General features: G+C 40.9%; 2 protein-coding genes across 2 annotated transcripts in view; one reads left to right on the top strand and one right to left on the bottom strand.

Annotated features, from left to right (window-relative positions):
* Positions 1 to 24,567, top strand: part of ZDHHC17 (zinc finger, DHHC-type containing 17) — a 117,830-nt gene extending 93,263 nt beyond the window's left edge. The window contains exon 17 of the mRNA XM_008586233.1: positions 23,958 to 24,567. Within this exon, the coding sequence (XP_008584455.1) occupies positions 23,958 to 24,003 (46 nt within the window). The 3' untranslated portion in view covers positions 24,004 to 24,567. The remainder of the gene's footprint in view (positions 1 to 23,957) is intronic.
* Positions 1,297 to 19,244, bottom strand: CSRP2 (cysteine and glycine-rich protein 2). The gene is made up of 6 exons (XM_008586235.1): positions 19,149 to 19,244; positions 8,298 to 8,410; positions 5,296 to 5,464; positions 2,934 to 3,063; positions 2,157 to 2,250; positions 1,297 to 1,607 (listed from the first exon to the last, which is right to left on the bottom strand). The coding sequence occupies exons 2-6, from the start codon at positions 8,407 to 8,409 to the stop codon at positions 1,531 to 1,533; spliced, it is 582 nt and encodes a 193-aa protein (XP_008584457.1). The 5' UTR covers position 8,410; positions 19,149 to 19,244; the 3' UTR covers positions 1,297 to 1,530.
* Positions 24,568 to 27,610: the final 3,043 nt, after the last annotated feature.

Raw genomic sequence — 27,610 nt, 5'->3', positions numbered from 1 at the left:
GTATGTGGGATCCGAACCCTCGGGCGGGAGCGCCACCACACTTCCCAAGCGGCGCACTATCCAGTGCGCCACCGGGCCGGCCCCTGTGGACATGTTTTAAAACTACCACATAATCAGAAGTTATTCATTCTGTAACTCTTCTTTAAATCAACCTGTCTCTTTTATTGTCAATTAACTATTTCTAGCCTGCTTAACTAAAAACTTCCTCCCCTCCCATAATGGAACTGGTATGTCTTATAAAACACCTGAAGTTGCTCAAGGATATGCTGTAAAGTAAGCATGAATTGCCCAGAACACTCTCAATCAACTTCATACCACTAAGTTTCTTTTCTTTTTTTTTTTTTTTTTGATACATACCATATGACTTTTAGCTTTTCAAAATAAGCACTACAGTATGTGAAAATGGGCTTTGGAAAAGATTAAAATATATTACAGATCAGGCTGGTTCAATTTTACTAATATGCATTACAGACCAATTTTCACTTTCTACACCTGGAGCAAAAAAAAGGTTGCACTGAGTCTAAAAGCTTCTGGGGGAATAAATGAAAACATTCCTCATACAGTCTAATGCTCCTTTTCTACCTGAGCCAGCTGAAATATGCACAGACAAGGCAACATTCTTTGCTACTTATTCAGAACTGAAATGTGAAAAAAGCACCCATTTCCAGGACTTAGTAAATTGCCATCTATCAAAATTAGAGTGGAGAGTCTAAAGAGTCCTGCTAAGTCTCAGATTTTATAGTTGTCTGTGGGTACTTGTTTGTAATGATTTTTAAGTATAGATAAATCAGAAGAACTTAAGTGTTTTAACAGTGTGCCCACCCTAGGTAGTGTGCCTTTCTGAGGAACTTGTTAAAAGGGCTTCTATGGCCCTATCCCTAGAGATTCTCCTCCTATGGAGCTGAAGGGAGGCCTAGGAATCTGCCTTTTAATACCCACAGTTGATTCTAATGCACGTTGTCTATGAGCCATACTTTGGGAAACTGCTCCAAAAGAGAAGAATAACCACAGGCTATAGAGGGGCAGGAAGGAAGGAGATGCTGAACACAGCTCTCAGGAGCTGGAATGATGAGGCCTGTTGTCTAGCAGCCCTCACTCTTGAGGCATACTTGCCAGCTTAAAAGAGAGAGAGATCCTTTTCAACACCTGTAATGCAAACATTAACCTAGTGAGTCAACTGGGTAAGGGGGTTGATTCTCTTAAATAAAGTGGAAGTATGGACCCAAATGATTTTCCACTAACCGAAATCACAGCAGCTCCTCCAAAAGGCTAATTAAAAGACAGTAAACACCCAAATCAAGCTGAAGTTTTATTTAAAACGTAAAAGAAATGGTTCTTGCAAATTCTGGTGAATAAAGCAAAAGGATACAGTGCTATTTTCCTATAAGTTAGCCAGCCTATCCAAATACAGGGTAATATACAGTACTTAATGCTGGTAGAGTTTCACAGTAGTTTAGTGTTACAAGATTATCTGTGCCTAGATTATGAAGACATTCTCAGTGTGTGATGCTTAGTTCTGGGTTTACACCTTCACTGAGCATGAACAAGGGCTCCTGCTCCTTGGCCATAGCCAAATCCCTTGGGCCCGAAGTTCTTTGCATAGCATCCTAACAAAAGAAAAGGAAGAATTAGTGCAAGTCCGTTAAGCTTTGCTAGTATTGCTTAAAACCCCATGCAACAACAAGCCCCCATAAGTTAAAAAATAAACTGTTGGTATGCCAAAGAGTTCAAATTATTTAGGATGTAAAATGTGCCATGTAATTATCCTAAAGCTGTGAAGGCAAGTCCAGGCATTTTAGTTCTACAGTGTTCAGCTCATGGTTCCACTGAGTTGGAAGCATGAAAGGTCAGGTAAATCATATACTCTTTACCTTCACATACTTGTATGCTTTGCTTAAAACCTGAAGTTGAAAGATGACTGTGTGGTGTTTTTACTTGTTTTTGTTTGAGTTTTAAATGATCAGGAACTTTAGATTGTCTATGGTTCTCTCATTTGTAAGCAACTCTGGATCTTTTATTTTCAAATAGCCAGTGACACTATGCCTTGTCTTCACTATTTTCAGATCACTTTTCTGTTTTTTTTATGGTGACATTTCATTAACCTATAGCTAGTGTGGGATATTTATATGGACAGCAGTAAATGAAATTAATTTTACCTTTACAATAGATTTCACCGTCTTTCTCAGTCAAAGTTGTTGACTCAAGACTCTTCCCACACTTGGCACATCGGAAACAGTTTTTGTGCCAGGGCTAGAAAAGACAACTGTGTTATCAGCACGTTTGAGAGGCCTGTTTCCTGCAGTACAATTTAGATGTGTGGCAAGAAGTAGCTCAGGAAGATCAACCCAAAGCAAGCTCCTGACTTCTGTAATTTAAACTCCAGCTAAAAGGCATCTACATTCAATGTCTGCATTCTTGGTCACCAGCAAAAGGGCTGCATTTAAACTTCATTCACAGAAGACATGGGCTGTGTGCTGTACCTTGGAAGAGCTATTTCCCTAAGAGCAGTCTCAGACCTTGCCACAAGCCCAATCTGCTTGCCTTTAAAGACTGCCTCCTTTGTGGCTGAGAACGCAATACTCCACAGGTTAAGTTCCAAGTCCACACCCCTTATCAGAATCAGGTGTTTTGACTCTACTGCTTTTTTCCCACTACACTGAATAAACTATAGTAGATTTCAGGTTTTTAACAGTCTGGCCTTTTTAGTTAACCTTCAGGAGCGCCCCCTGTGAAAATAAGTTTCTTTTAAACATACAAGTGATTTGTCAAATAAGGGCATCAGTTCAAAAAATTAATAATTCTGATGGAAATTTGTTTTTAAAAAAATTTAATCCGAGGCATTTATAAGACACAGCACCTGAGTGGGATTTAGAGGAGTTAGGGGGAGTGAGGGGGTAGAGACGAATCATTCGCTGTTACTAATAGCACTTTACCTTTCCAGCTCCAATTATCTTCTCAGCAGCATATACAGAATCCCCACATCTGGAACACTTCTCAGCACCTCCGTACTTCTGAGCAAATTTAGAAGTGTTTGGATTGGTTGTAGGCCTGTGAGGTTGAACACTTGTGGAAAGGGGAAAAAAAAATTAGGCAAGACTTCCAAAGGGAACTTATAACGCCACAAGGCAGGAACAGTGGAACCTTAGGACTTAACTGCTATACTGTCTTAAGGATTGAGGCCTTTACAGGCCAGTATGGGGGAAAGAATAAAGAAATTAATCTCAGGTGCAGGCCAGTTATTACTTTAACCTATTTATGGGCTCATTATTATTACAAAAAAGACAGACAAAGCCCCAAACTTAGATATCTGCCCCTCTGAATCTAAACAATTCATTTAATCCCCTGTGCTAGCTTCTCCACTAAGCAATCATGTTTTTACCCCAGATTCATATTAATACCATTGGAATCATATCTAGCTTTTACTTCACAGGAGACTGAAAAATCAATGTTAAGCAGTTAAAAAATTATACAAATAGGTTAGTTGACTTAAGGAGTCTATAACTAAGAAAGTGTTTTACAGATTAATTAGTTTCCCAATATATCTTGAATAGGGGAAAGTGTGAATAAACTTTTCCTCATGGGAAAATACTTTTAAAAACTTGCCGATTACTATGTACAACACCAGACCACAGGTGTTGAGTCATTAAGAAAGACTTCTTGGGAAAGGGAGTCCCTACACCTGGTCCTGAAAGATAAGTAGCATGTGGCCAGACCAAGAAGGGGAACAGGCAAGGTCACATACAAAGACAGGCCTGCAGAGAGGGCTTGCCAATCACTGGAGGTGGTGGAGAAGTGGATGTAGACAAAGAGGAGGGTCTCCTGGTCTTTGTGACTTTAAAACTATAACCCCAATCATTGACTTACTTTTGGGGTAATGGATGAATTTGGTTTTGGTTGAGAGGTGTATAGGTATACATGTTTTGAAAGGTTTGAAATAAAACCTTTGGAAACAAGAATGGATTTAACAAACTGGAAAAGGAGAGAACAAGTACAATTAATTTTAACAAAGGTAAGCTGGGCTCCCATGAGTGATGACATGCAGCAGTGAATGACCCTTTTACACCTGTGCACACAAGGCACCAGGGCCCAGAAACTGAATGTGGAAAAAACCTACAGAACAGAGAAATGAGCCTTAACGTAGCACACATCACAGTGGAAAGAGACAGGTTTGGGAATCAAATTCAAATGGGTTCAAATTCTCGCTGTGTGACCTGACCCTTAGTGTCCTTATCTATAAAATAGGGACAAAAAACATCTACACCTTGGAGTCACTGTGAGGATTATACAGAATGAAGATATATGTTCAGCAGACAATAGGCACTCCAATAGAATATTATTTCAGCCAAGCCATAATGCACCATGTTTCAGATCATAAGCTTTGGAATTAAACTAGGTTAAGATCCAGGCTCTACAATTAACAGTATGACTTTAGGCAAATTACTTAATTGTAGTTGTTTCAATTTGTTCTTGAGTAAGACAGGAAACCTACCTGGTAGGATTGTTGTGAGGATTATACGAGTTAACATATGCTAACATTGCTGTCGTGCCTGGCATGATTTATGGTCTTATCCAAGGAAACACCATAAATACAAAGACCACTTTATTGGAGTATTGTACCAGTTTTGGCCTCTTCAGTATAAAAGAGATGTGAAAAATGTGAAGCTTAAATGGGGGAATTAACAGGTTAAAAACAGGAATTAAGAAAAATTCCAAATGAAGTTATTTAGCCTGAATATGAAATACTAAGTGAACTTTAACAGATTTAGCACCTTGATACTTTGGTATTGAAGCCTTTAACACTAGTCTTAAAAACAGGAAATAATTTCAATTTTTAAGTAAGAATTTTTAAGTTAGGGAAAAAGTAACTTCTTGATGAGGAAAGATTCTTACATGGAAGGAGTGACTCAAGAATTTTCACTGACTGCTGAATTACACATGAGAAACACTGCTCATGAATCAGATATCACATTTCCTTATCAATTTTATGACATCTGGTCTCCAAAGTGCTGAAATGGAAATAAATTTAAATCACTTGCTTTTGAGAACATGACTCCTTGTGGAACGCTACACAATTGGGACTAGATAATCACTGGAATAATTAATAAGAACTTTTTAAGAGTCCAAAACTCAGTATTTAGAATTTAAAGAATAGTCGCTAGTTTACATCAGAAAATCTGAGTCGCATTGTTTGTTTAGTTGAAGGTAAAAATCTGGAAACTCCCAGGTTCCTGTTCACCAAGCAACATTAACTGTTATAACTCATTTCTGAAGGTTAAAAACATTGTCCTATCTCACCTCTCTGGCTTGATGCCCAGCCTCTCGCCTCGGTCCATGTTGAGCGTGCCAGCGCCCTGGCCATACCCATAGCCTTTTGGCCCATACTTCTTTCCATAGCAGGATTTACAGTAGATCTCTTCATCGTGAATTGCCACTGTTGTGCTATCTAAGTTTTTCCTACAAATCACTGAGGGGGGAAAAGTTAAACTTTAAACATGTTCCAAAGATGCCTTTTTCCTTAGAACAATGGTGGCATAGACACATGGTGTACAAATGGTAAAGGCAGAGGCACTCTCACATTCTTACTTTATCCTGGGGTTTCCCAAAAGCCATGAGACAGCATCTGGACTGGTCAGCTACATTTGAGGATTATTTGCCTTTCTCCATAGGTATGATAGTTGCTTTAGAAATGTATCAGAATTTTAACATCCAGAAGCCTCAAACTTTTCAATATGATTTGCCCCTCTGGCAGGAGGGAGAGAAGTTTCAGAGACGGCTATAATTACATGAACAAAAGGAATAAAACTGACCTTTCCTTGCTCCCACCCCTCAACACTCTTAATCTTTTCAGCCTCTTCATGACAACCTAACAAAGAACAGGAGGGTGGCTGCGTGCCTTGGAAGAGTTGCCTCTGTAGCCACTCCTCTCCAAAAAGCAACCCCCGGGATAAAAGCGGTTTTAAATCCAGAACTTTAGTTATCACTAGTCTAGAAAGGGAAGAAGTATTATTCTTTCATCTCCCCACCAGCTTCTCCAGCAGTGGTAAGTATGCTTGAAAACCGTCAAGTGGCTTCAAGTCTGCATGTGTTTCACCTTCTGTCCCAAAGGAGAATACATTCTTTCTTGATGGATTTCTTGCCACGAGACATTTCCACGTATACCACTTCATAAAACTGCCAAATGTCATCATGTTTTATCCAGACATTATTTCACTTTCTAAAACTTCAATTAGCTTGAGAAAAAAGTAAATTGTGAGGGAACTCACTGGTAGCACAATTGGGCAGCTGGAAATCAAAGATTAGTGGAAAAAGGAATCCTTCCCTCCCCTACCCCCTGTCCTTAGAGATGGAAAAAAGAAAAAGGAGGGAGGGAAGGAAAACAAAAGGAAGGATAGAAGAGAGGGGGGAGGGAAAGACAACTAGCTGGCTGGTTTAAAATAAATTATGAAGTTTCTGTTACCTTAGACTAAAGTCTTCTCTGTAGAAAAAATACATCTATTCTGGAACCTGTTTAGGCTGAAGTGCTGAAGTACATTTGTTTAAAGATGTAGTTAACCTAAAACCATACACCTTGAAGGACAAATACCCTTAACAAACAGAATAAATATAAAAACTTTTTAAAAACCTGTATTAATCAAAGCAAGCTTAGGTATATGAAAATTTTACTCCATAAAATTTATATAAAATACAAGTATATAAAATCCCTTTTCCCCAGTCCCTCATCCCTATTCTCTGCAATAAAATTCTCACTGATCTGCAAACTACTCTGAATTATTTCCTTAAAAGGCCTTAGTCAGCAGAAACAAATATTAGGAAGGAGCAGTAAAAATGACCAGTAAGGAACTTGACATTTAATAAACACTGACTTTATTATGGTCTAGACATCATGGCTTAACCTAGACAGACGAAACTGAGAACAATTTCTAGGGTATTTGCATTTTATCTTTGTCTCCATACTTTCTTGGTTATAAACCTGCTGAGGAATAGATTTCTTAAAAAAAAAATCAGTAACTTTTTTTTTTTTTTTAAAGATAACTGGTAAGGGGATCTTAATCCTTGACTTGGTGGTGTCAGCACCACAATCTCCCAAGTGAGCCACGGGCTGGCCCAAAAAATTCAGTAACTTCTAAAACAAGAAATGGTTAAACCAAATCTTATGAGAAACAGTAGCTATTATGGAGATGTACATAGCAATCGTTCATTTTTTGTAACTGAAACGTTCTGTTGTCTGTCTGTAGCTCTCTGCAGAAAGGTTCACGCACCTTGAATGCTAGCTCCTAGAGGGAACAGGGCAATTTAATTTTAAGGCAAGTTTTTCTGAAGATTATTTCTTAATGTAACCAAATTTATTTTAAACATATGGTTTCTTACAGTATTTTTCCCTGTACAATACTATATAGATAAGGCACATATCTGCATGTGTGGGTGAGTTCCTCTGATGTAACGAATCCTTCATTTTAGAAAATTCTGTCATTTGAAACAAAAAGATGATTAATGGAGATCTTTCTTAAGCTACTACTCTACCATTTTAAAACTGAGGACTTAGTTTTCATTAGAGGCAATTTGCGGGAGGGGGTTTCTCTCTTGTGTTCCTCTCATTATGAGCTATTTACCATCCTTAGAGCACACAGGCATGTGTCGTTTTATGTCCTACTTCCTGTGTACACCAAACACTGATCATTTTCTATCTGTAAACAACAGTAATTCCCAATATGCTTCTATAGGATTTTCATATCCTATGTTCCCTTCCCTCAAATTTAGAATATCAATAACCAGAAATAATAGTGAACAATCACTACAAGAGAAGACAGAATCTGAGTTCCTATAGAAATTGAGCTTCTAAAATGTGAATTTTAATCAATGTGGTAGTAAGCAAGAACATTTCAAAGAGAAGGAGCCTAGCCAAAAAAAGAAAGCTGGGGTGGATGAGGAGTAATTCATTTATTCAAAAACCCGAGCCAGGCCCTTACAGCGTGCCGGCAATCGTGCTAGTGCCAGACTGCATGAATGGCACTGAGCTCTCAGTGCAGCAGGGGGAACAGGGGTGGTAACAAAGTAAAGGACAAAAGAGAGGCCGAGAGTGATGGGGACACAGAGGAAGGTCGAGTCTTGGGCCATTCCTTCTGTCCTTGCTGCTGGGCTCAGCACTCACAGTGTCTACGAGCACAAACAGGAAAGAAGCACTCCTTGTGCTTCTCCAATCATCTTTGCTAGCAAACCCACAGATTTTTCCTTCAGTAGGTAAACTGAAGCTTTCTACACATAAATCCACAGGAGGCCGAGCCCAGCGAGGTACTCACTGCACAGGAAGCAGCAGCGGTGGAAGCTCCTGCCGTCGCACTGCACCTCCTCCGCGTGGTACACCGTCCTCCCGCAGGCCCCGCACTTGTTTCCTCCTCCCCAGACAGGCATTCTGAAGGGATAAAGCATTCATCAGAAGTCCCCCAGGCTTGTCTTACACGCTCCCTTGAGGGCTGTTTAAACCCAGGAGACAGCTGCAGCTTTTCTTTCTTTATGAACCACTCTAACCACATCTTTCAAAGGCCTGCGTTATTCCAAAATAACCTCCTCTCTTTTCCTAAATTACAGTCCTTTCATTTGGAAACTCTGGCATGTCGTGCACATGTTCTTTTTTTTCTAGAAGACAAAGGACCTGCATTCATTAGAACAGTAGAGGTCACCAGACATGAAACAAGCTATGCCACTAAATCCACAGGAGTTAAGAAGGAAGTGTGGGGAGGGGAAACGCAAACATTGCCCCACTCCCCCAGTCTAATGAACATTTTTTAAAAACCCAGCTGAAGACCTTACGCTTGGGTGGAGGTTTTTATTACATGTTTAAGTCATTGTAACACTAAATTCCTCACANTCTTTCTTTATGAACCACTCTAACCACATCTTTCAAAGGCCTGCGTTATTCCAAAATAACCTCCTCTCTTTTCCTAAATTACAGTCCTTTCATTTGGAAACTCTGGCATGTCGTGCACATGTTCTTTTTTTTCTAGAAGACAAAGGGTTCTTTCTTTATGAACCACTCTAACCACATCTTTCAAAGGCCTGCGTTATTCCAAAATAACCACCTCTCTTTTCCTAAATTACAGTCCTTTCATTTGGAAACTCTGGCATGTCGTGCACATGTTCTTTTTTTTCTAGAAGACAAAGGGCCTGCATTCATTAGAACAGTAGAGGTCACCAGACATGAAACAAACTATGCCACTAAATCCACAGGAGTTAAGAAGGAAGTGTGGGGAGGGGAAACGCAAACATTGCCCCACTCCCCCAGTCTAATGAACATTTTTTAAAAACCCAGCTGAAGACCTTACGCTTGGGTGGAGGTTTTTATTACATGTTTAAGTCATTGTAACACTAAATTCCTCACATTTAACATCCACAAGCTATGACACACTTTCTAAGGAAGAAGAAAGTGTGTTGCCCTGCAAGAAAAAGTTTTGTATTTGTCTGCTAAAGTTATGCATGATTATAGCAGAAATAGTTTTGTCTGTGGCTAGTACAACTGCATGCATGGAACTTGGCCGTAACCACAACAAACACCCATCCAGATGGCTATGGTTTAAGTTTTTACGCTTCACTAATCCCAGGGTCCACCAGTCCAGCTGGCACTTGGTTTTCCCTCTGACAGGTCTGTCGGGCCATTACAGAATATGCAACCAAGTTCCCTTTCCAGCAATGTGAATTGTTTGTTGAGTACAGTTGTTCAGAATAACCTCTGAATAGCATGGCCTGATGTGATGGTCGAGCTGCAAGTTTAAATCCTAGGCTATCATACTATGATATGGGCCAACATTTTCTGCATCTCCCTTCTGAACAAATTGGTCTAGCCAGACACATTTTAAAATGCCTAGTTCTGAGTGGCCAGCATCCTCAAGTGCCCTGGCCAGTACAGAAAGCTGTCCTGCTAAGAAAGCATGCTATGTCTGCCCTGCCCTGAGCAGTATCTAAAAACAAAGTAAAATAACTCCTTTTTCCCCATCATCCTTTTCAGACTTCCCTTCTGTAAGTGATATTTGCAGCCCTTGCCTGTTAAGTCTCCTCGGATGAGCTGCTTGCTTCTCTAGGGGAAAGCTGGTTAAGAAAGCTGAGATCTCCTTAACTAACCTAAATCTGGTTAGGAAAAGAAGGGAAAAGGAGTGCTGCTAAGCAGAAAAGATTGAAGAACCTCCGACCCCTAAAATAAAGAGGGGCAGTGAATTCCCATCCTACTCCTTAAGAAAATCCAGAACACAACAGTTTCCTTAACTACAAGATAAAGCCTTTCCAAGAAAAAGATTTATAAAATGAATCACTGTGGTGGGCATCTTTCTGACACAGTATTCTCTTGCCCCTCTTCTGGTAATACCTTTCACAGATTGTCTTCCAGGGCAGCTACCACCTATGTGGTTTAGAGAAGTATTTATTGAAATGCAGTCTCCTGGTGACAGTCCCTCATTCTTGTTACCAATTTGAAACACAATTCAGGGAAGCATTTGAAACTTTTATATAATTTTATGCCACAACAACCAAGAGCATGATCAATGAACTTATCTTATTGAACAGAAGAGTATCAGTCTGAACTTGGAAATTAATACAGAAATAATAGTCCTTTACCACAGATAGTTTGGAAAGCACTGGTTTTGACTGTAGCCCAGAGTGCCAGGGCCTTGAGAGCAGATGGGTTTTGAAAGACGGGCCCAGGGCATCCCTTCGGACCTCAGGGCTTGCTGTCCAGGACCATGTCAGGTCTCTGCTCCCCGCATTCCAGCGCAGTGATCCATGGCCACCACATGTGTAGTACAGGTGGGCCCTGGTATGGCTCAGGCCACTGCTCTGGAAGGTACAAGTGGTGAGCCTTGGCGGTATCCATGTGGTACTAATTCTGCAGGCACACAGAGTGCACAAGCTGTGGATGCATGGCTTCCTCCACCTACATTTCAAAGGATGCCTCAGAGAGCCTCAGGGTCCAGACAGACTTACTACAGGAAGCCCCATAGGGCAATGCTTATTGGAGCTGTGGGGGTGGGGTCACCCTCAAAACCCATAACTGTATAGCTGCCAGCATGAAAAGCCAGCCTGGGAGAGCCACAGGCACCAAGCACCCTACCCCAACCCCCAACTCAAGAGCAGTGTGGGCAACACACAGCAAAGCTGTGGGGCTGCCAGAAGTTTTGAGGGTCCAACCCCCATCCCAGTGTGTCCAGACAGTGGGACACTGGGGTCAAAGGAAATTATTCTCAAGCTTGAAGATCTAATGTTGTTTACCCCATCAGGTTTTAACTTACTTGGGACATGTTATCCCTGTCCATTTTGTGCTGCTGTAGCAGAATACCCGAGACTGAGTAATTTATAAAATGCAGAAATGTATTTCTCACAGTTGTAGAAGCTGTGAAGTCCAAGATCAAGGCACCAGCAGGTTTTGTGTCTGGTGAGGGCCCAGTCTCTGCTTCCAAAGTGGTGCCTTAAATGCTGCATCCTCCAGAGGGGAGGAACACTGTGTCCTCTTATGGCAGAAGAGAGCAAACCCAGTCCCACAAGGCCTTCTTATAGTGGCATTAATCTATTCATGAGGGTGGCGCCCTCACGACCTAAACTCCTCCCTTTAGGCCCTAACTCCCAAAGCTGTTGCACTGGGGATTAAGTTTCAACATGAGTTGGAGGAACAAAAACATTCAAACCATAGCAACCACCAACTCCGGAGTGGGCATGTGATTCAGTCATGGCCAATCAGACCACTGCATTCTCCCTTCTGGCCACAGTATTGGTTTAGGAGTGGGCACATAACCCAATCCAGTTCAAAGAAAGTTAAACCCAGGGCTTTAGTTTAGAACTGTGTGTATATAGGCATGGAGGTGCTAGCAGCTGTCTAGCCACTTCTAGAACCAGCACAGAGGAAAACAGATGGTTTAGATGTTTTGAGCCCCTGAATTCAGCTATGCCTCATCTTATCCTGCACTCCTCACTATGTGAACCAGTGAGTTTTCTTTTTAAGCCATCTGGAATTGGAACTCCTGTTCCTTGAAACAAACAAATTACAACAACACAAACAACAGGCAACAACAACACACCAAAGAGACCTGACTGACATGACTAGTTACCCATTAAATCTTTTTAAGCCATCTGGAATTGGAACTCCTGTTCCTTGAAACAAACAAATTACAACAACACACCAAAGAGACCTGACTGACATGACTAGTTACCCATTAAATTGTTGGTCTCATTTTGCAAAAAGCCTACTTCTCTCATCCAGAAAGGAACAAAGTAATTCCAAGGGTCCACAAATGTTACCAGGCTTACTGGGAATGCATCCACATAGGATTAACATCTTGCAACAACGGAACATATTTGCAAGCTTCCATTTTGTAGTTGGAGAAATTCTTTATTCCCTTCCCTGGAGACAGGTGCTCCATTGTTTAAATGCAGAATGAAACTTGAGCCTGACTGCAAAACCTAAGACACAAAGCCTTGGCTCCAGCAGCCTGCACTGGCTTGAGTTTGGAGTGCAATTGGTAATACTGACTAAAAATATCACCTGCCTCCAAAGTTACCTGTGTTCTGGAATGCTCATGGATGCAACAGACATCTGCTGGAAGTTCTCTCATGATTCCTGAGGAAACCAGAGGCCAAATCCAGGGCGGTAGGTAATGATACCACAGTTACTTGCACTGGATCCAAGTATCGGCTGGCTCTTAAAATACTTTGTTATTGTTGAGGCATTTCTATTATTGAGGCATCTCTCATATTAGAGAGTGAGTTGTTTAATATCAACCTGGTATCTTTCCTTTTCACACATTTACTTTGGAGCAATCCCCAATAATGAGCCAGATTTCTATCAATACCAAAATTAGACTAGGTTGTCTTTGGATAACATGTAAAAATCCATTTTAAAAACCTAATTAATCCCTTCATCTTGTTTTCTTCCATGCCATTGAAAAGCAGCCTGGATTTTTTTAAAAGGAGGTAATATCTTCCCTTTCTTTATGTAATTCAGGGTTTTAGGCTGAACCCCTTATGGACATTTCCTGAATTTGGCAGGAGGAAGTGTGATGATCTTCCATTTCTGTCACTGTTGGCATTACTGTGCATATTAAAAAAATGCAAGGCTTCACTTTTCCTACAAGCCTTTGGCTGCACTACTACACAACAGCTGCCATTAATCACAGCAAACTGGATTTGCACTGAGCAATCTGGGCCACATGCCTTTTCCAAATCCTATGCATTAATTTACAGAATGGCAAGAGCAGAAATAAAATCCCACTTTACACACATCTCATAAAACAGGCTAAGCACAGGCTGATTCTCCGTTTCTTAGTCTTGTTCTTTTGTTTTCAGTGTCTGAAAGAGTTCTAGCACTAGGATTTATCCACTGTATTAGAATAAAAAGCCTGGTTTACATCTGAACACCTACGGGTAATTTCTCCTTGCTGCTTCTCCCCAGTCTAGGACACTGCCTAACATTCAAAAGACTCACCCCTAGAGGAAAATTACTATAGTCTAAATTTGAGTCATCTTGTGGTGAAGTTACCTCACTCTCTGGATAAAACCAACCAAGAGCTGCAAAATGACCACATGGATCACTCTCACATCACCAGTGCTGCATTTACTGTCTTTAGAATCTGAGTGACTTGAATCTATGAATTTCAAGTCTACATGTCACCACTTACAGTTTAAGTTATCTGCTCTGATACTAAAAGTTTGGAGTGAGTCTGTCTATAAACCCAGATTCTAAATGCTTCCAAAGATTTTGACATTTTATTCCTACATATAGGGCTTTGTTATTATAATACTAGAACCTGTCTATAATCTGATTTGCCAAAAAGGGAGAATTTATTATACACCAGTCTCACTTTAGCCACACAGAGTAATCACTTGTTAAAGAATGTAAGAAGAATGTAAGTAGCACCATCCCCAATTACGAGTTTTAGCAAGGCCAGAATTTGCGAGCTGTAGTTAGTTGGAAACAGCTTTATTCAATGCCTGTTCTAATTTTCTTCTGCCATCCAAACTACCTGCTTAGTCTACTTCCCTTACCTAAATGGATACCACTGAACCAAGGAAGAATGTTTCATGTCTTAGTGATTGGCTACATGTTCCATTTGGCTTCTCCTACTGAAGCCAAATCCTCAACATAGCCTTTAAGACAGCTCAGCATAAGAGTGAATTAAGAGCATGGTTTTGGAGTCAACGTAGTGTCATTTCCCTCCCTTGTAAAATGGTAAAATTAGGATAACAGTACCTTCTTTATAGAGTTGCTCACAGAACTTGATGAGATAATGCACAGTGGGCACTCAATAAACAATAGCACCTATCATCAGTACTTAGTAATGTACAAACTTGTTACCAACACTCATCTTCCCCTAATCCATATCACATATCCATTCCTTCAATTTGCCCCTAATCCCTCCCCATCAAGGCAAATAACTTACCTCCCTCCCTCATCCAGCTAACTCCTGATTTCATTTCTGTATCTCAAGTATTCTTCTAGGGTAAGGGCAGCTAATAAGCACTGCACAATGCTTTAGTTTTTATGAAGCTCTCATATAAATGTATTAATTCAACAACATTTTATAAGTCATATACTGGGTTAGGAGCTAAGGATAAAAGGGGTATAAGGAAGGGTGCATGTTTCTTAAGGAGTTCTACTTTAGTAGTAAAAATATGTAAATAAATAATGGCAATACAATATAACCAATGACACAGAAGCACATGGATGGTTTATTTTTACAGGCATGGCAAAATGGTTTCATTTTGCAGATCCATTCATAGTGGATTCCAGGAACTATGTTGAGAAAGACTGCAAAGTTCAGTCCAGGTTCCACATTAAAGATTATTGTGATTAATAAAGTCTGTCATGGAAACTGCAGTACAAATGGCACCTCTTCGATATTCCTGGTGTAACAGCAGGAGTGTGGAGCTTAAGATCAGACAGACATAACTTGCAAAGCCAGTTAACAGCTCTGTGATCTTAGCCAGTACCTTAACCTTTGACCTCAACTTCCTCAGCTGTAATTTGGAAATGCATGAGAACTATCTCATAGGTGGTTGTAAAGATTTAATGAGATGTAATGAGTTTGTAAAGTACCTGGCAAAGAGCCAGTACTCCACAAATGTTGGTTTCCTTTCCCTTCAGGAGCACTGGGCCTGAATATGGCCATCACGTTCAATCATTAGGTAACTTGCTGAGGTCACTCAACTCCAAACAAGCAACCAGTGTCATGTTTTGACTTCACAACCACAGCCATCCCCAAAACTCCCATATGTAATTTTCTGCAAAGAACATTAAGGGTTTAGACCATTCCAATCACCTGAGAATTATCAGTCCTTGAGTTACTAAACTACATGCACAGGAACACTTTCCTCTCTACCCAGTCCTCATCCATCCAACTAGCAATAAGTGGCCTCTATGTACCAATCTCAGACCCAACTGCTACTTTCAACCAAAAAGCTCTCTACCACTACACTCTGCTAAATCTAATCTCACTATAGAGCAAAACCTTCCATCAGGTAAACTCTCCTGTATTTACTTCAGCCTCACCATTCTGACTAATTCTATATTCTATTACCACTTATGTCTTCAACTTGGAGTACAACAAAGTCCTCAACATAGACTTGGATGACAGATCACATATTGTAATTAAAATGCAACTATGCTATAAGCTTGGCAACCCTGACCCCCAACATCTGCCATAGCAACACACAATCTGTGCAAACTACAAGATATTTAATTATTCCAACAATGTAGCATTTCCATAATTTTCTACATGCAAACTGAGATTTATATGCCAAGTCTACTATTTATTTGCCAAATGAACATAGGTTGGTTATTTGATCTGCTAGTTTTCTTATCTTAAAAATGAAGATAATGCTTATTTCTATCATAAGGCAGTTCTGAGGTTAAACAATATATGCAAAACAATTAGAACAGTGTCTGCCACAAGACAGGTGGTAACAATTACAAATACTTCTATAAAGCTTACTATATGCTTTACTTATGTTAAGTAGTTTACTTATATTAACTCATTATTTCCTCATAACAACTAAGGTAGGCATTATCATTATTCCCATTTTCTGGGTGGGGAAACTGAGGCATAGAGATAGTAAGTGACTCATAACTACAAAACCAAAACAAAATTACCAACTTAAAAATGATAACCAATGAAATCCAAATTCAATTTTATTTAACTGGTGTTTTGCTAAAACTAAACCACTGCTGGTGTCTGTCCTTTTCTTATTATTCAAAGACAATTAGCAGTACTGTTGGCACGATGAGACTGTAAACAAAAAAGCAAGGGATGTGATATTCTTTGCAGATAATTTACAATACATTTCTATTGGTTTTCCTCTATGATTTACAACAATAAATTTTTTTTGACAATCAGAAACTGCCTGGCTCTTCCACAATCCAGATTGAGAAACACTCCCCTAAGTCAGGATTCTTAACATTAGGGTCCACAGATTCCTTTAAACTCTGAGGGTTGGTGAACTCAGTACCATGTACTTTATATTATGCACTTAAAAACACATTGAGAAGGGGTCCAGAGGCTTCAAGTGACTGGCAAAGAGATCCATGACACAAAAACAGATAGAAATTCCCACCTAGGTAATCAAAGCCCCAAGGGAGTCTGGAAATTCTCATCCAAAGAACCCAAAGGATGCCATGCAAATACCAGCCCAGGAAATGATACAGTGTCTTGAGGAAACATGTGAATATCTGCAAAGGGAAGAAAGCTGGCTGCCAGGCAAGGCCTAGGGGATACTGTTCAAATCCAAGTCAGCCCTCTCCTGGAAGAGACTTTCACCAAAAGCCATTTCCCCCATATATTCAATGAAGTGTGGAACGTTGCCTAACTCCAAGGAACCTCTCCCAGGCTAGGCTGGGCTTTGTACGAGCATCAACGTACCTTAGGACAACCCTGCAAGGTATATGCTATTGTACCCATTTTACAGGAGGAAGTAACTGAGGCCAGAGAGTAAAGTTAACTTGCCCAAGGGCATCAAACCAATGGGTGCTGGAACTGGGATATGAATTTGGGCCTGATTGGCTTCAGTCCTGCCCTTTCTGCCATGCCACCTCTCCCACAGGGGGTCCCCTCTCCCTCACTCATTTGATTAATCTCATTTTTGACAGAAAAGAAAAATTAGAGACCCAGATCTCCATAGCTATTTAGTGGCAGAGTTGAGTCTGGACCCAGGCTTTTAAAGCTCCTCATTTATTGCTGCCCCCTCTAATCTATACCAACATTCTTGCTGTTTTAGGATTAAATACAATTTCCTCAAAATCCAAGTGATTTTACAATTTCATCAAGACAGGCCTCCAATCAGTACTGCTTTCAGCACATTACTTAGCATACACCACTATCAATCGATATTTGTTGAATACATTTGGAGGAACCCATTAGAAATTTATGATAGAAACTTTAGATCAAATCTGCTAACAAATACCTATTGTTTGAGTCAAATTAAATCTTTGTTCCCCACAACTGCAATCTTATTCGCTCCTTTCTTCATTCAATTAACCAATATTGGCTCCGGTCCAACCATGTTCAAGCCACCCAAGCAATCACTGTGAGTTTCAAAAATTCATGGGATGTAGATCCTGCCTCTAAGGTAACATGGTTCTGAAAGTGCAAAGGAGACTAGACTGAGAGGAGAAAGAACTCTGAGAAATATTGACAGAAGTATCAGTAGCAATCAACATGACAGAGATGACCCAGGAGGTAGTGGGGGTACTTCACAAAATCGTTTATAGTTTGGTCTGGAATTTTGAAATTATGTGAGATTCCCCCTCTTAAAATCGATCATCCAACTCTTTCCTGAAAAATTTAAGTCAAAATATAGCCAACTTTGTGGGTTGTCCCATTTGAATTCCTGGCATTTTATAAGCAGAGCTTTAAAACAGGTTAGTCAGATAAGAACTAAAGAGACTATGTTCACTGTCTGAGTTAAAAAATTACTACCCCCAATAAAAAGATTTTCTGTATTATAAAGTGAAAATGTGCTTGGTCTGCAGACTGCAAATAAAACAGGTTAAACATTTTGGGTAAACAAATATCTTTCAACAAACGTCGTGGCTTAGGAGGGGGTGGTGGATCCGCCGGTTTAGCAAGCTCTCCCCAGTCCCGGGGGGTTGCCTACGTGGAGCTCTTGAATCCAGCTCTGGAACCCTGAATGTGATTTTCAGGACCTGTGACAGAATTTCACAACCAAGCATTCTTGCATCCCTGTTTGTACCTGAACGGTAGAAAGTTCCGGAAAAATTGCTTGGTCTGCAGACTGCAAATAAAACAGGTTAAACATTTTGGGTAAACAAATATCTTTCAGCAAACGTCGTGGCTTAGGAGGGGGTGGTGGATCCGCCGGTTTAGCAAGCTCTCCCCAGTCCCGGGGGGTGCCTACGTGGAGCTCTTGAATCCAGCTCTGGAACCCTGAATGTGATTTTCAGGACCTGTGACAGAATTTCACAACCAAGCATTCCTGCATCCCTGTTTGTACCTGAACGGTAGAAAGTTCCGGAAAAATCTAGGAGTGATCGGCTGACGTTTCGCTGCTATTCGACACTGAAGGTTCGGCGCTTGGTGGGCAGAGACCACCGAACAATGGGCATGCCAGGAACTCTAGGGCAGCAGAGGAAGGACTCCGGGCTCGGCGGACTGTAGAAGCCCCCACCTCACCCCCAGGGCACCAAATCAGACCTGGGAAGGTCGCCTTCAGCGCGCACCACACTCCGGGCGAAGGAGACCCCGAGATTCGGACCCGTCCCCCAGGAGAGGGAGTGAATCGACCGATGAGGGCTCAAGACTCCTAAAAGGCGGACTGGCAGCAAGACCCGCCTCGCCCCAGAGGCTACTGAGAAATTAAAAGGTCACGCAGAATTATTTACCTGCCCGCAGCCAGGAATCCGAGGGCAGGGCCTGGGCGGCCGCGGGGAACGAGACAGGTGTTTTGGGGGATGGGGGGAGTGGGCGTGTTTGGGAAAACGGGCACAGGGGTAGAAGGATGGCTGGGGGCATAACGGGGAGCGGGATGGGCAAGTCGGAAGAGACGGGGGTGGCGACGAAGGTCGCAGGCAGGGCGGCCTCAGCACCCCGGGAGGCGGTGGGAACCCCCTGCCCTGGGGTGGGGTAGGCTGAGTGGCGGAGACGACCCCATCCCCTACTCACTCGAGTCGGCGGCGGAGCACGCACCGCGGGCGGAGATGAGCTTGAACCGTACCGAGCGCACAGAGTCCAGGAGCCGCGGCAAAGAGCGCGCCGGCGCCTTTTAGAGACTCCAGGAGGGCGTGGCATGTCTCCGCTCCGCCCCCTCTCCGTCCCCCGCCCCGCCCGGCGGATTCCCGGAGCCGCCTGGGCAGCTGGGGCGACTGGCGGGAGGGCTGCTGCGGCTCGGCTCCGGGCTGGGGACCAGGGGACAAAAGGCAGGAGTCCCGCCTTTCCTCCCGCTTCCCGCCCGGCATCTTCCCACGTCTCGGGGCCGCTCCTGCTGGCCTTACCCCTCCCTCCCAACGAGACCCGGCAGCTTCCAGAAGCCATTAGGACTTGGAAAAGGGGACTTCCTGATCCATCAGTGAAGGCGGGCACTGGGACGGTCCCGTCGGGACACAGCCGCCGCCACTCTGCGACGGACCTTCACCCCTGGGCCACGATTCCCCTTCTTCAGGAGGGAACAGTCCGAGGTCGGAGGGGCTCCCGCAGTAAGAACGTCGGCCACACGGGGCTTCCCGCCGCCCTCCGCCTCTCCGTAGCCTTATAAGTAAACTCAACGTGGTTAACTTCCATGGTGTATAAATGTTCTCTGGCCCGATTTCCAGCTTCTGGGAATCCGCAGCTTTCCTGTTCTCATCTAGACTAAATAAATGACGTTACGAAAGCGCCTCATTCCCCAAGTGTTTTGCTTTTCCCACTGCAAGGGCACGCCATACGTTGCTCAGGGGAGGAAACCTAAGCCCAGGCAGAAACCCCGGGCACCAAAAGGCCCTGGGCTTCTGTTTGTGAATGTCAGAAAAGCTCTGGGATGCCAGTGACAGCCAAAGGGATCTAATCCTGAGCTACAGGATGATAGATTGTTTTAGATGAAAAGGAAAATAAACAATGTCTTCTCTGTCTGGTTCACACTCTAAGCCTCCTGCCATCAGTCATGATTCCTGAGAATTGATATTTGGGGAGTGGGAAGCTCAAAAAAGGCGGTGACCAAAACTACACTTCATTCCACAAGTAGCTTCTTCTTGTCCAGAGCCTCTCAACCTCTACACTACTGACATCTTGGGCTTGATAATGCTTCGTTGTGGGGGTCTATCCTGTGCATTGTAAGATGCCTCCACTCAGTAGATGCCAGTTGCACCCTTCCCCCCATGTTGTGACAATCAGAAATGTCTCTCTTGGGCATTGCCAAATGCCATCTTGGGGGGAGGGCAGGGCGCAGTAGTTGAGAACCACTACTCTGGTATGCATCTGCATACCAAAGTGCAGAACTGGCTTATAATATTATCATTGTTTCATATGCTGGGGCTAATCCAGGATAAACTCATTGTAGTAGCAGCCTTATTCTCTGTCTACCAAGTACTGTACTTGGTAGACACATAGTGGCAAATTGACACATAGTGGCAATTGACAGCTCCTGATTTTGTGGCAAGAATCTGGAAGTGAGCTTTTCTAAATATGGGCAATCCATATTTTCACGATGTCAGCTAATATAAGTGACTTGACTCCTGCGGCCAACATGAAAATACTGATCCTCAGATTCTACATTCGCGTTAGCTCAGCTGTTTACAGTGCTTATTCTTTCTTGCATAGGTTTGTGTAGTGTTTCTACTGAATGAAACTGTCAGTGAATTTCCCTGCAGGACTGGTTTTCAGCAAGCTATTTTTCTTTCTGTCCTTCCCTTGAGTTCTTCTTGATTCCTCTGTTGAAGGGGCCTCCTTGACCTGATCTGTTTATTTTCTGTCAAGCTCCTGTTGTCCCTAAATTCTACAGCTTCATCTTATCATTTGAAGTTGGGCTTGCTTCTGACCTAAAAGTATTTCTGCTATCTGGCCCTGTATATATTTGTCTCCATATATTTCACAATGAGTGTGGGGGTGATGTACAGCATTTGATTTTTAATAAATCAGTATTTGTATTTAGTTATCAACATTTAAAAACATATTCCATTTTCCTTTTCTTTAAACATTTTCTTAAACTGTTGACTCTTAGTTATGAATATAAATTCTGTAAGTTTTTTTAGACAGTGGTTTAAAAGAAAGTGTGCCTTTGGAATCAAACACATGGTTTCAACATATAGGGGTGCTGTCTGTGGATTGCTTGAATCGTATTCCTCAAAGTCCATACATTAGAAGCTTAATTCTCACTCTAACTGTTGAGGGTTACATTATTTTCTGTAATGTGAGACCCCTGAGTTGCTGTAAAGCCACAATCAAAGAAGACCCTCACTAAATTGTTCCCTGGACTTTGGACTTCCTAGCCTCTGAAACTAAAAAATAAATTTCATTTTCTTGCAAATTATCCAGTTTCAGGTATTTTGTTAAAAGCAACAGAAATTGACTAATACGAGTGGTCTTCAGAAGATTCACGGAAAGCTTGTCTTATCTTCTAATTCCATTTTTCCATGAACTTTTTGAAGTGCCCTCATATAGCTTTGCACCTACTAGCTCCATGAGTTTGGGCTAAGTACTTAACAGCTTTGCACCTGTTTCTTTGGCTATAAAAAGGGGATACTACACATCTTGCGGAATTGTTGTGAGGATTAAATCAGATGATGTATGTAAAATGCCAAGCATAGCAATGGTACATGGTAAATACTCAATACATGACGGTTGTTATGTTGAGCAAGGATATCTTGATGTCCTTTTCCGCCAGCTGAGAAAAATAGAAGTAGTACTTTGCTGAAGACTCATCCTGATTCCACACGGTCCTAGTCCATTTGACCCATTCAACCTTATACTAGGCAAAATTGAAAGTTAAATGTGGAATTAAAAAGGGGTTATTCCTCTCAATTTGGGCACATTGTCCCACTAGCCCTTCCCCAGGCGCACAAATTTCTTTCTACTGAGGGCTCTTAATTGCTTTGGAAAACACTTAATACCTTCCTACTAAAATCCCCCAGAAGGCAACATAAGGTGAGTGTGCCTGATGTTTTTTTTCCTCCACTCAAAATGCGCATTATACTTGTAACAACTCCTTCATTCTCTGGACCATCAACCAATTTTGAATCAAAGTCCTCTGTCAAAGCCACTGTCCTAAGGCAAGTTGAACCAAGGTTGCCTTTCTTCATGACCTTATGCTCCATGCTTAGATTTTTCAAATATTTTTATTATTTTTATTTCATGCTACTTTTTCTTAACAAAACTCTGAGTCACATGAGTGAGAATATAAACACAAAGCCACTTTATGTTATTTTAGGGCAAGGATTGCTTCCCAGAAGCCAGCTAGGCTATGGTAGAGACAACTTTTTAAGAATATATTAAAGGAAAAAATTTCTCACTTTGCTAATCTACATACTTAATAATACAAAAAGAAGCAACTGTTATACCTTATTTCTTAGCTAAGAGCATAGCAGCAGTCCTGGGAATTAAGAATTACTCATAATCCTAATACTGTGTGATGCATTTTCTGACAGATAAAAGAATAATATAAATTATATATTCTTAAATTTTGAAAGGTAGATGAGAGTATTCTTGATATTTGTCATAATTGCTTTTTTGAAAACCTGCCATAAACTCTTATTGCCTCCATTTCCTAACCCTCTTTTTCCAGTAAGTACTATTTTCATTCAGTGCTGTTATCTTCTACTACAGTGTTATTTGTACTTTGATGAAAACTTTCCAGCTTTTCTAGCTCTGCTTATGCTTTTTTGTTATAGCAAAGTTTTCCTAGTTCTGCTAGTATGAAAAACACCGTTCACTTTAACCTCCAAGACAATGTTATCTTCTACTACAGTGTTATTTGTACTTTGATGAAAACTTTCCAGCTTTTCTAGCTCTTGCTTATGCTTTTTTGTTATAGCAAAGTTTTCCTAGTTCTGCTAGTATGAAAAACACCGTTCACTTTAACCTCCAAGACAACCCATTCTCTGCATATTATCTTAATCCCGTAAATGCACTAGTTCACTTTTCTCCCCTATTTTTAGTCGGTGACATCGCCTCCTTCATTTACATTCACAGCCACTGGCCGACATTTCCTTGGCTCTCCTCCGCTTTGCCTCTAGTGCCCATGTTTTCTCCCACAGTTGTACTTACTGTTATACTTACGGGGATGGGTTATACCTGCTGTCCCTGGTCTCCGAGGAGCAAGGTTCTCCCACTCCTTACCAACAATATCCACTCTGCGTGGGTTTTTTGATTCATTTATTTGGCATTCTGTTTTGCTTTTCAATTTCTGTCTCTACACTTCCTTTCCTTTCAAGTGACGAAAATGCTGTCTATCCCTTATATTCAAAAGCTGACACAAACTTCTCTGACTCTTGTACTCTTGTAGTGGGTATTTGTGGTTGCCTCTCCAGCATCCATTCTTTTTTCCCCAGAGGCCCAGGTTTCTGTTTGGGGGTTTGCATGTGATTCTGCAGCCCTGGTTCAGGGGTGGAGCACTGGATCAGGGATGGGGAGGAAGCATATGACCTAAGCCACCCAATCAGAGTGAATCTTAGAACTCTGCTGGGTTGCTGAGACAGCCATGCTCACCTGTTTCTGGAAGGTGCTGTGTCCTTATAGGAGGCCTAGAGTTGTTGCAGCCATTTTAACCAGTAGGGAGCTGGCTAGAGGATGAGTCAACACAGAGAGAAGGACAGAGGGAGCTAGAGCTCTGAACAAACAACTCATGACATTGCAGGATCTTTTCATCATGGGAGCAAATGAGTTTCCGTTGTTGTGTACTCCATGTTGAGATGGACTGTCTGTTACTTGAAGTTAGGACTTCCAACTGATTGTCGTAGCTTAAAACTATGTCCACTAATTCTTTGATACTCCTCTCATCAACAGGTGGAATTTAACTCATCCCCCTCCTCTTGAGTATGGGCTGGATTAATGACTTGCTTCTAGAAAATAGAATGAAGTGCATGATTCTGGGACGAAGTCAAAAAAGGAAGCCTTCTGCCAACAAATATGAATGAGCTTGGAAGGAGATTCCACAGTCCTGTCAACTCTTGAAATGACTCCAGCCCTGGCTGACACTTTGACTGCAACCTCCTGAGAGACCCTGCCACTCTCATTGTGGTCACCAGAGAGTTCCTAATTGCCACACCAATTACCATTTTTCAGTGCTCACTCTACTTGATGTCTTGGTTATTGAACAACGTTGAATAAATATATGATTGCGTGTACATGCACGGAATGGAATCTTCTAAGAAGTTTCACACTTCTGAAGTTTCACACATGTTAACTTCTGGTTTTGGATATTATTATGAGGAGAAATGGGAATAAATTCTCAAAGCCACAACCACTAGGAAGCTTATTTCTTCTTCTAAAAAACTATAATGTGAGAAACAGAGGATACTAGAGGATGAATTAAATAATATCTTATTATCTTACTTGAAAAAGAAACACCAGATACTTCCAGGAAAATAAAGTGTATATTTATTTACTTTCTAAATTTTACATAGATTTTTTATTCTTGCTAAAGATTATATTAAAATAAATGTGTATTTATCCATCATATTTTAAGGAAAATTTTTAGAATTTGCAATAGGGTTTATCCAAAAATTTTGTTTTTTTCCTCCATTCAGAAGATGACTCACTAAAAAATCACTCATTCAGGATTTAAAAATTAACATTTAGGTGTATATTTTATTTTAAATGTAGTTAATGAGATTTCCATATGTATCTTGATCATTAAACAAAGCTCCGGAGAAAAAACTCATAAATTCCCACTTCAAACTGTGCGTGTGTATGTACTTCTCTGGGAAATGATGTAAGCAAGGTTAACTAGATTTGAGCAACAAGACAAGGCAACAATTGATAAGCACTTATTTATAACATATGCCTTCTAGGGTTTTTGTGTAATCCTCACGTATGGGATTAAAGTCATTTGTAAAATGAATCTTTTCTTGTAAAAAAAGAAAATAAAAACTCATGTTTCTATAGTTCTCACCTCATAAGGAAAGTGTTGACTATAAAATAATGGTTAGTGCTTTCTTTAAAAAAGTAGCTTGTATAAATTCTATATTTATATCTTTATAAGAAGTGCTGGCTTAGATTTTACCTTAAACATTATTGACTTACACTATTCCAAAAAGATTATGGGAATACTTAATTCCCATTCCTAATTCTTAAATAATGTCATGTGCTGAAAGACTCAAGCTTTTGATTTATTTATCCCTACATTCTCTTTAATTATAAGACTTGGAATGCTGCAGCAGTACCAGACTCCACTGACCTGTTAATGGCTGGGTTAAATATGTGTGTGTGTGTACATATATAAATATATTATATATATAGACATATATATATATTTGACATGGACTTGCAAAACCCTCTGGGTCCTCTGTGAAAGGGCATTGGGCTATCCTGGAGCAATTTCTCATACAAATTGAGCTGTAAAATCATAAATGAGGAAAAGCCAAAGTGCACACCATTTGCTGTTCTTCAATTCAAAAACATGTATTTTAACCAAATAACAATAAGTATTAAGTGTTCCTTGCAGGTCAGACATTGTAGGAACATTTTTTCCTGGTCCATACAACAGCCTTGTAAGGTTATTATCTTTCTTTCCATTTTACGTATGAGAGAAAAGAGACTCATGGAAACTGAAGGCCACATAGCTAGTAAGGGGCTGTGTGGAAATTGAAGCTTGTCCAAGGCCATATAGCTAGTAAGTGGCTGAACTGAGATTTAATTTTAGTCTGGATCCCAAACTCATACTCTTTGCACTACCAAGAATCACTTAACAGTGATTCTTTCCTGTCATACTGGAAGGGAAAAAAGTTTCTTTGCTCGAAGACACTAAAGGTTGCTAGCCCCTTGGGAATAAATCTCAGGACATTCAAAACATAAGCCTTTCCAGGCCATCTTTGCACTACCAAGAATCACTTAACAGTGATTCTTTCCTGTCATACTGGAAGGGAAAAAAAGTTTCTTTGCTCGAAGACACTAAAGGTTGCTAGCCCCTTGGGAATAAATCTCAGGACATTCAAAACATAAGCCTTTCCAGGCCAAGGAGACCTCCACACCACAGCCAACTGAAATGAAAGCTAAGATAAGTAGGTAGTGGTGCCATGCAGAATCCTAGCTGGTCTTCAACTGGAGAGCAGGTCTGGGGATGGGGCCCTGCTGGGGGGAGGTGAGGGTGGAGGATGAGGTGGATGCCGAGAGGAAGCAAACACATTAAAAAGTCATCACCCTTTGCCTATCCTCTTGAGCTAAAGCCTGCCTGATGATGGACGAACATGTTACATTATGTTAACACAAAATACCAAAGTCTAACTTGGAACACAGCCAGGCAGCCATTTTGTCCCACCTCCTCTTTGGGACATAAGGATGGGATATATTCCTTATGCAGAGCAGCAAGGAGGAGACCTGCATGTGGTTTTACCTCCACCACTATCAATCCTTGGAAACTTGGGTGAGTTACTTAACTTCTTTGAGCTTAATTTTCCTAAATCTAACTGATCACACAGGTCCCATACTTATTTATCGTTTCTGATTCTTGTCATCTCTTCCTGTGAATTACAGTTACCATCTAGGGTCATTATCTACTCCAATTCAGCTCTATTCCTACCCATCTCCTTGGTACTTTAATTGTTAAATATAGTTAGTTAAATATATTTTGTCATTGTTAAATATATTACCACTTATATGTCCAACAGTATAATTATATATGTGTATATATATATATATATATATATATATAGTCTTATTTGTATATGGTTATTTTTTTAATTCAAAATATTTTAACATTTACTTGTACATATATGTAGGGCACAGTATGTTGTTTCCATATGTGCACATACCACACAATGCTTCACTTAGGGTAGGTAGCATAGTTTTGTAACCATTAGTCCACTACTTTCCCTCCTCTCCCGCCTGACCCCCCTCCCACCTCTGGTAACTATTATTCTATTCTCTACTTTTATGAGAATCTCTCTCTTTGTTTTTTCAGGTTCCACATATGAGTGATATCATGTGATGTTTGTCTTCTTGTGCCTGACTTACTTCACTTAACATGATGGTTTCCAGTTCCATACATATTGCTGCAAATGATAGGATATCATTTTGTTTAATAGCTAAATAATATTCCATTGTATATATATGCCACATTTTTTTTTATCTATACCTCCAAAGATGGACATTTAGATTGATTCCATCTCTTGGCTATTGTGAATAGTGTCTTGATAAATGTGGGAGTGCAGGTGTCTTTTTTAAATATTGATTTATTTTCCTTTGGGTATATACCAGTAGTGGGATAGCTGGGTGGTAAGTTAAATCTATTTTTAGTTCTCTGAGGAACCTCCATACTGTTTTCTACAGTGACTGTACCAATTTGCCCTTCTACCAGCAATGTAGGAGAGCCATTGTAACTGGAATGAGATGATATTTCATTATGGTTTTAATTTGCACTACCCTGATGATTAGTGATGTTGAGCATTTTTTCATGTGCCTGTCTGCCATTTGTATGTCTTCGTTTGAGAAATGTCTGT

This window comes from Galeopterus variegatus, unplaced genomic scaffold (genome assembly GCF_000696425.1).
Source record: "Galeopterus variegatus unplaced genomic scaffold, G_variegatus-3.0.2 Scaffold3893, whole genome shotgun sequence".
Classification (NCBI taxonomy): domain Eukaryota; kingdom Metazoa; phylum Chordata; class Mammalia; order Dermoptera; family Cynocephalidae; genus Galeopterus; species Galeopterus variegatus.
Note: the sequence above shows the minus strand (reverse complement) of the source record. Positions and strands in the feature narration are given on the sequence as shown.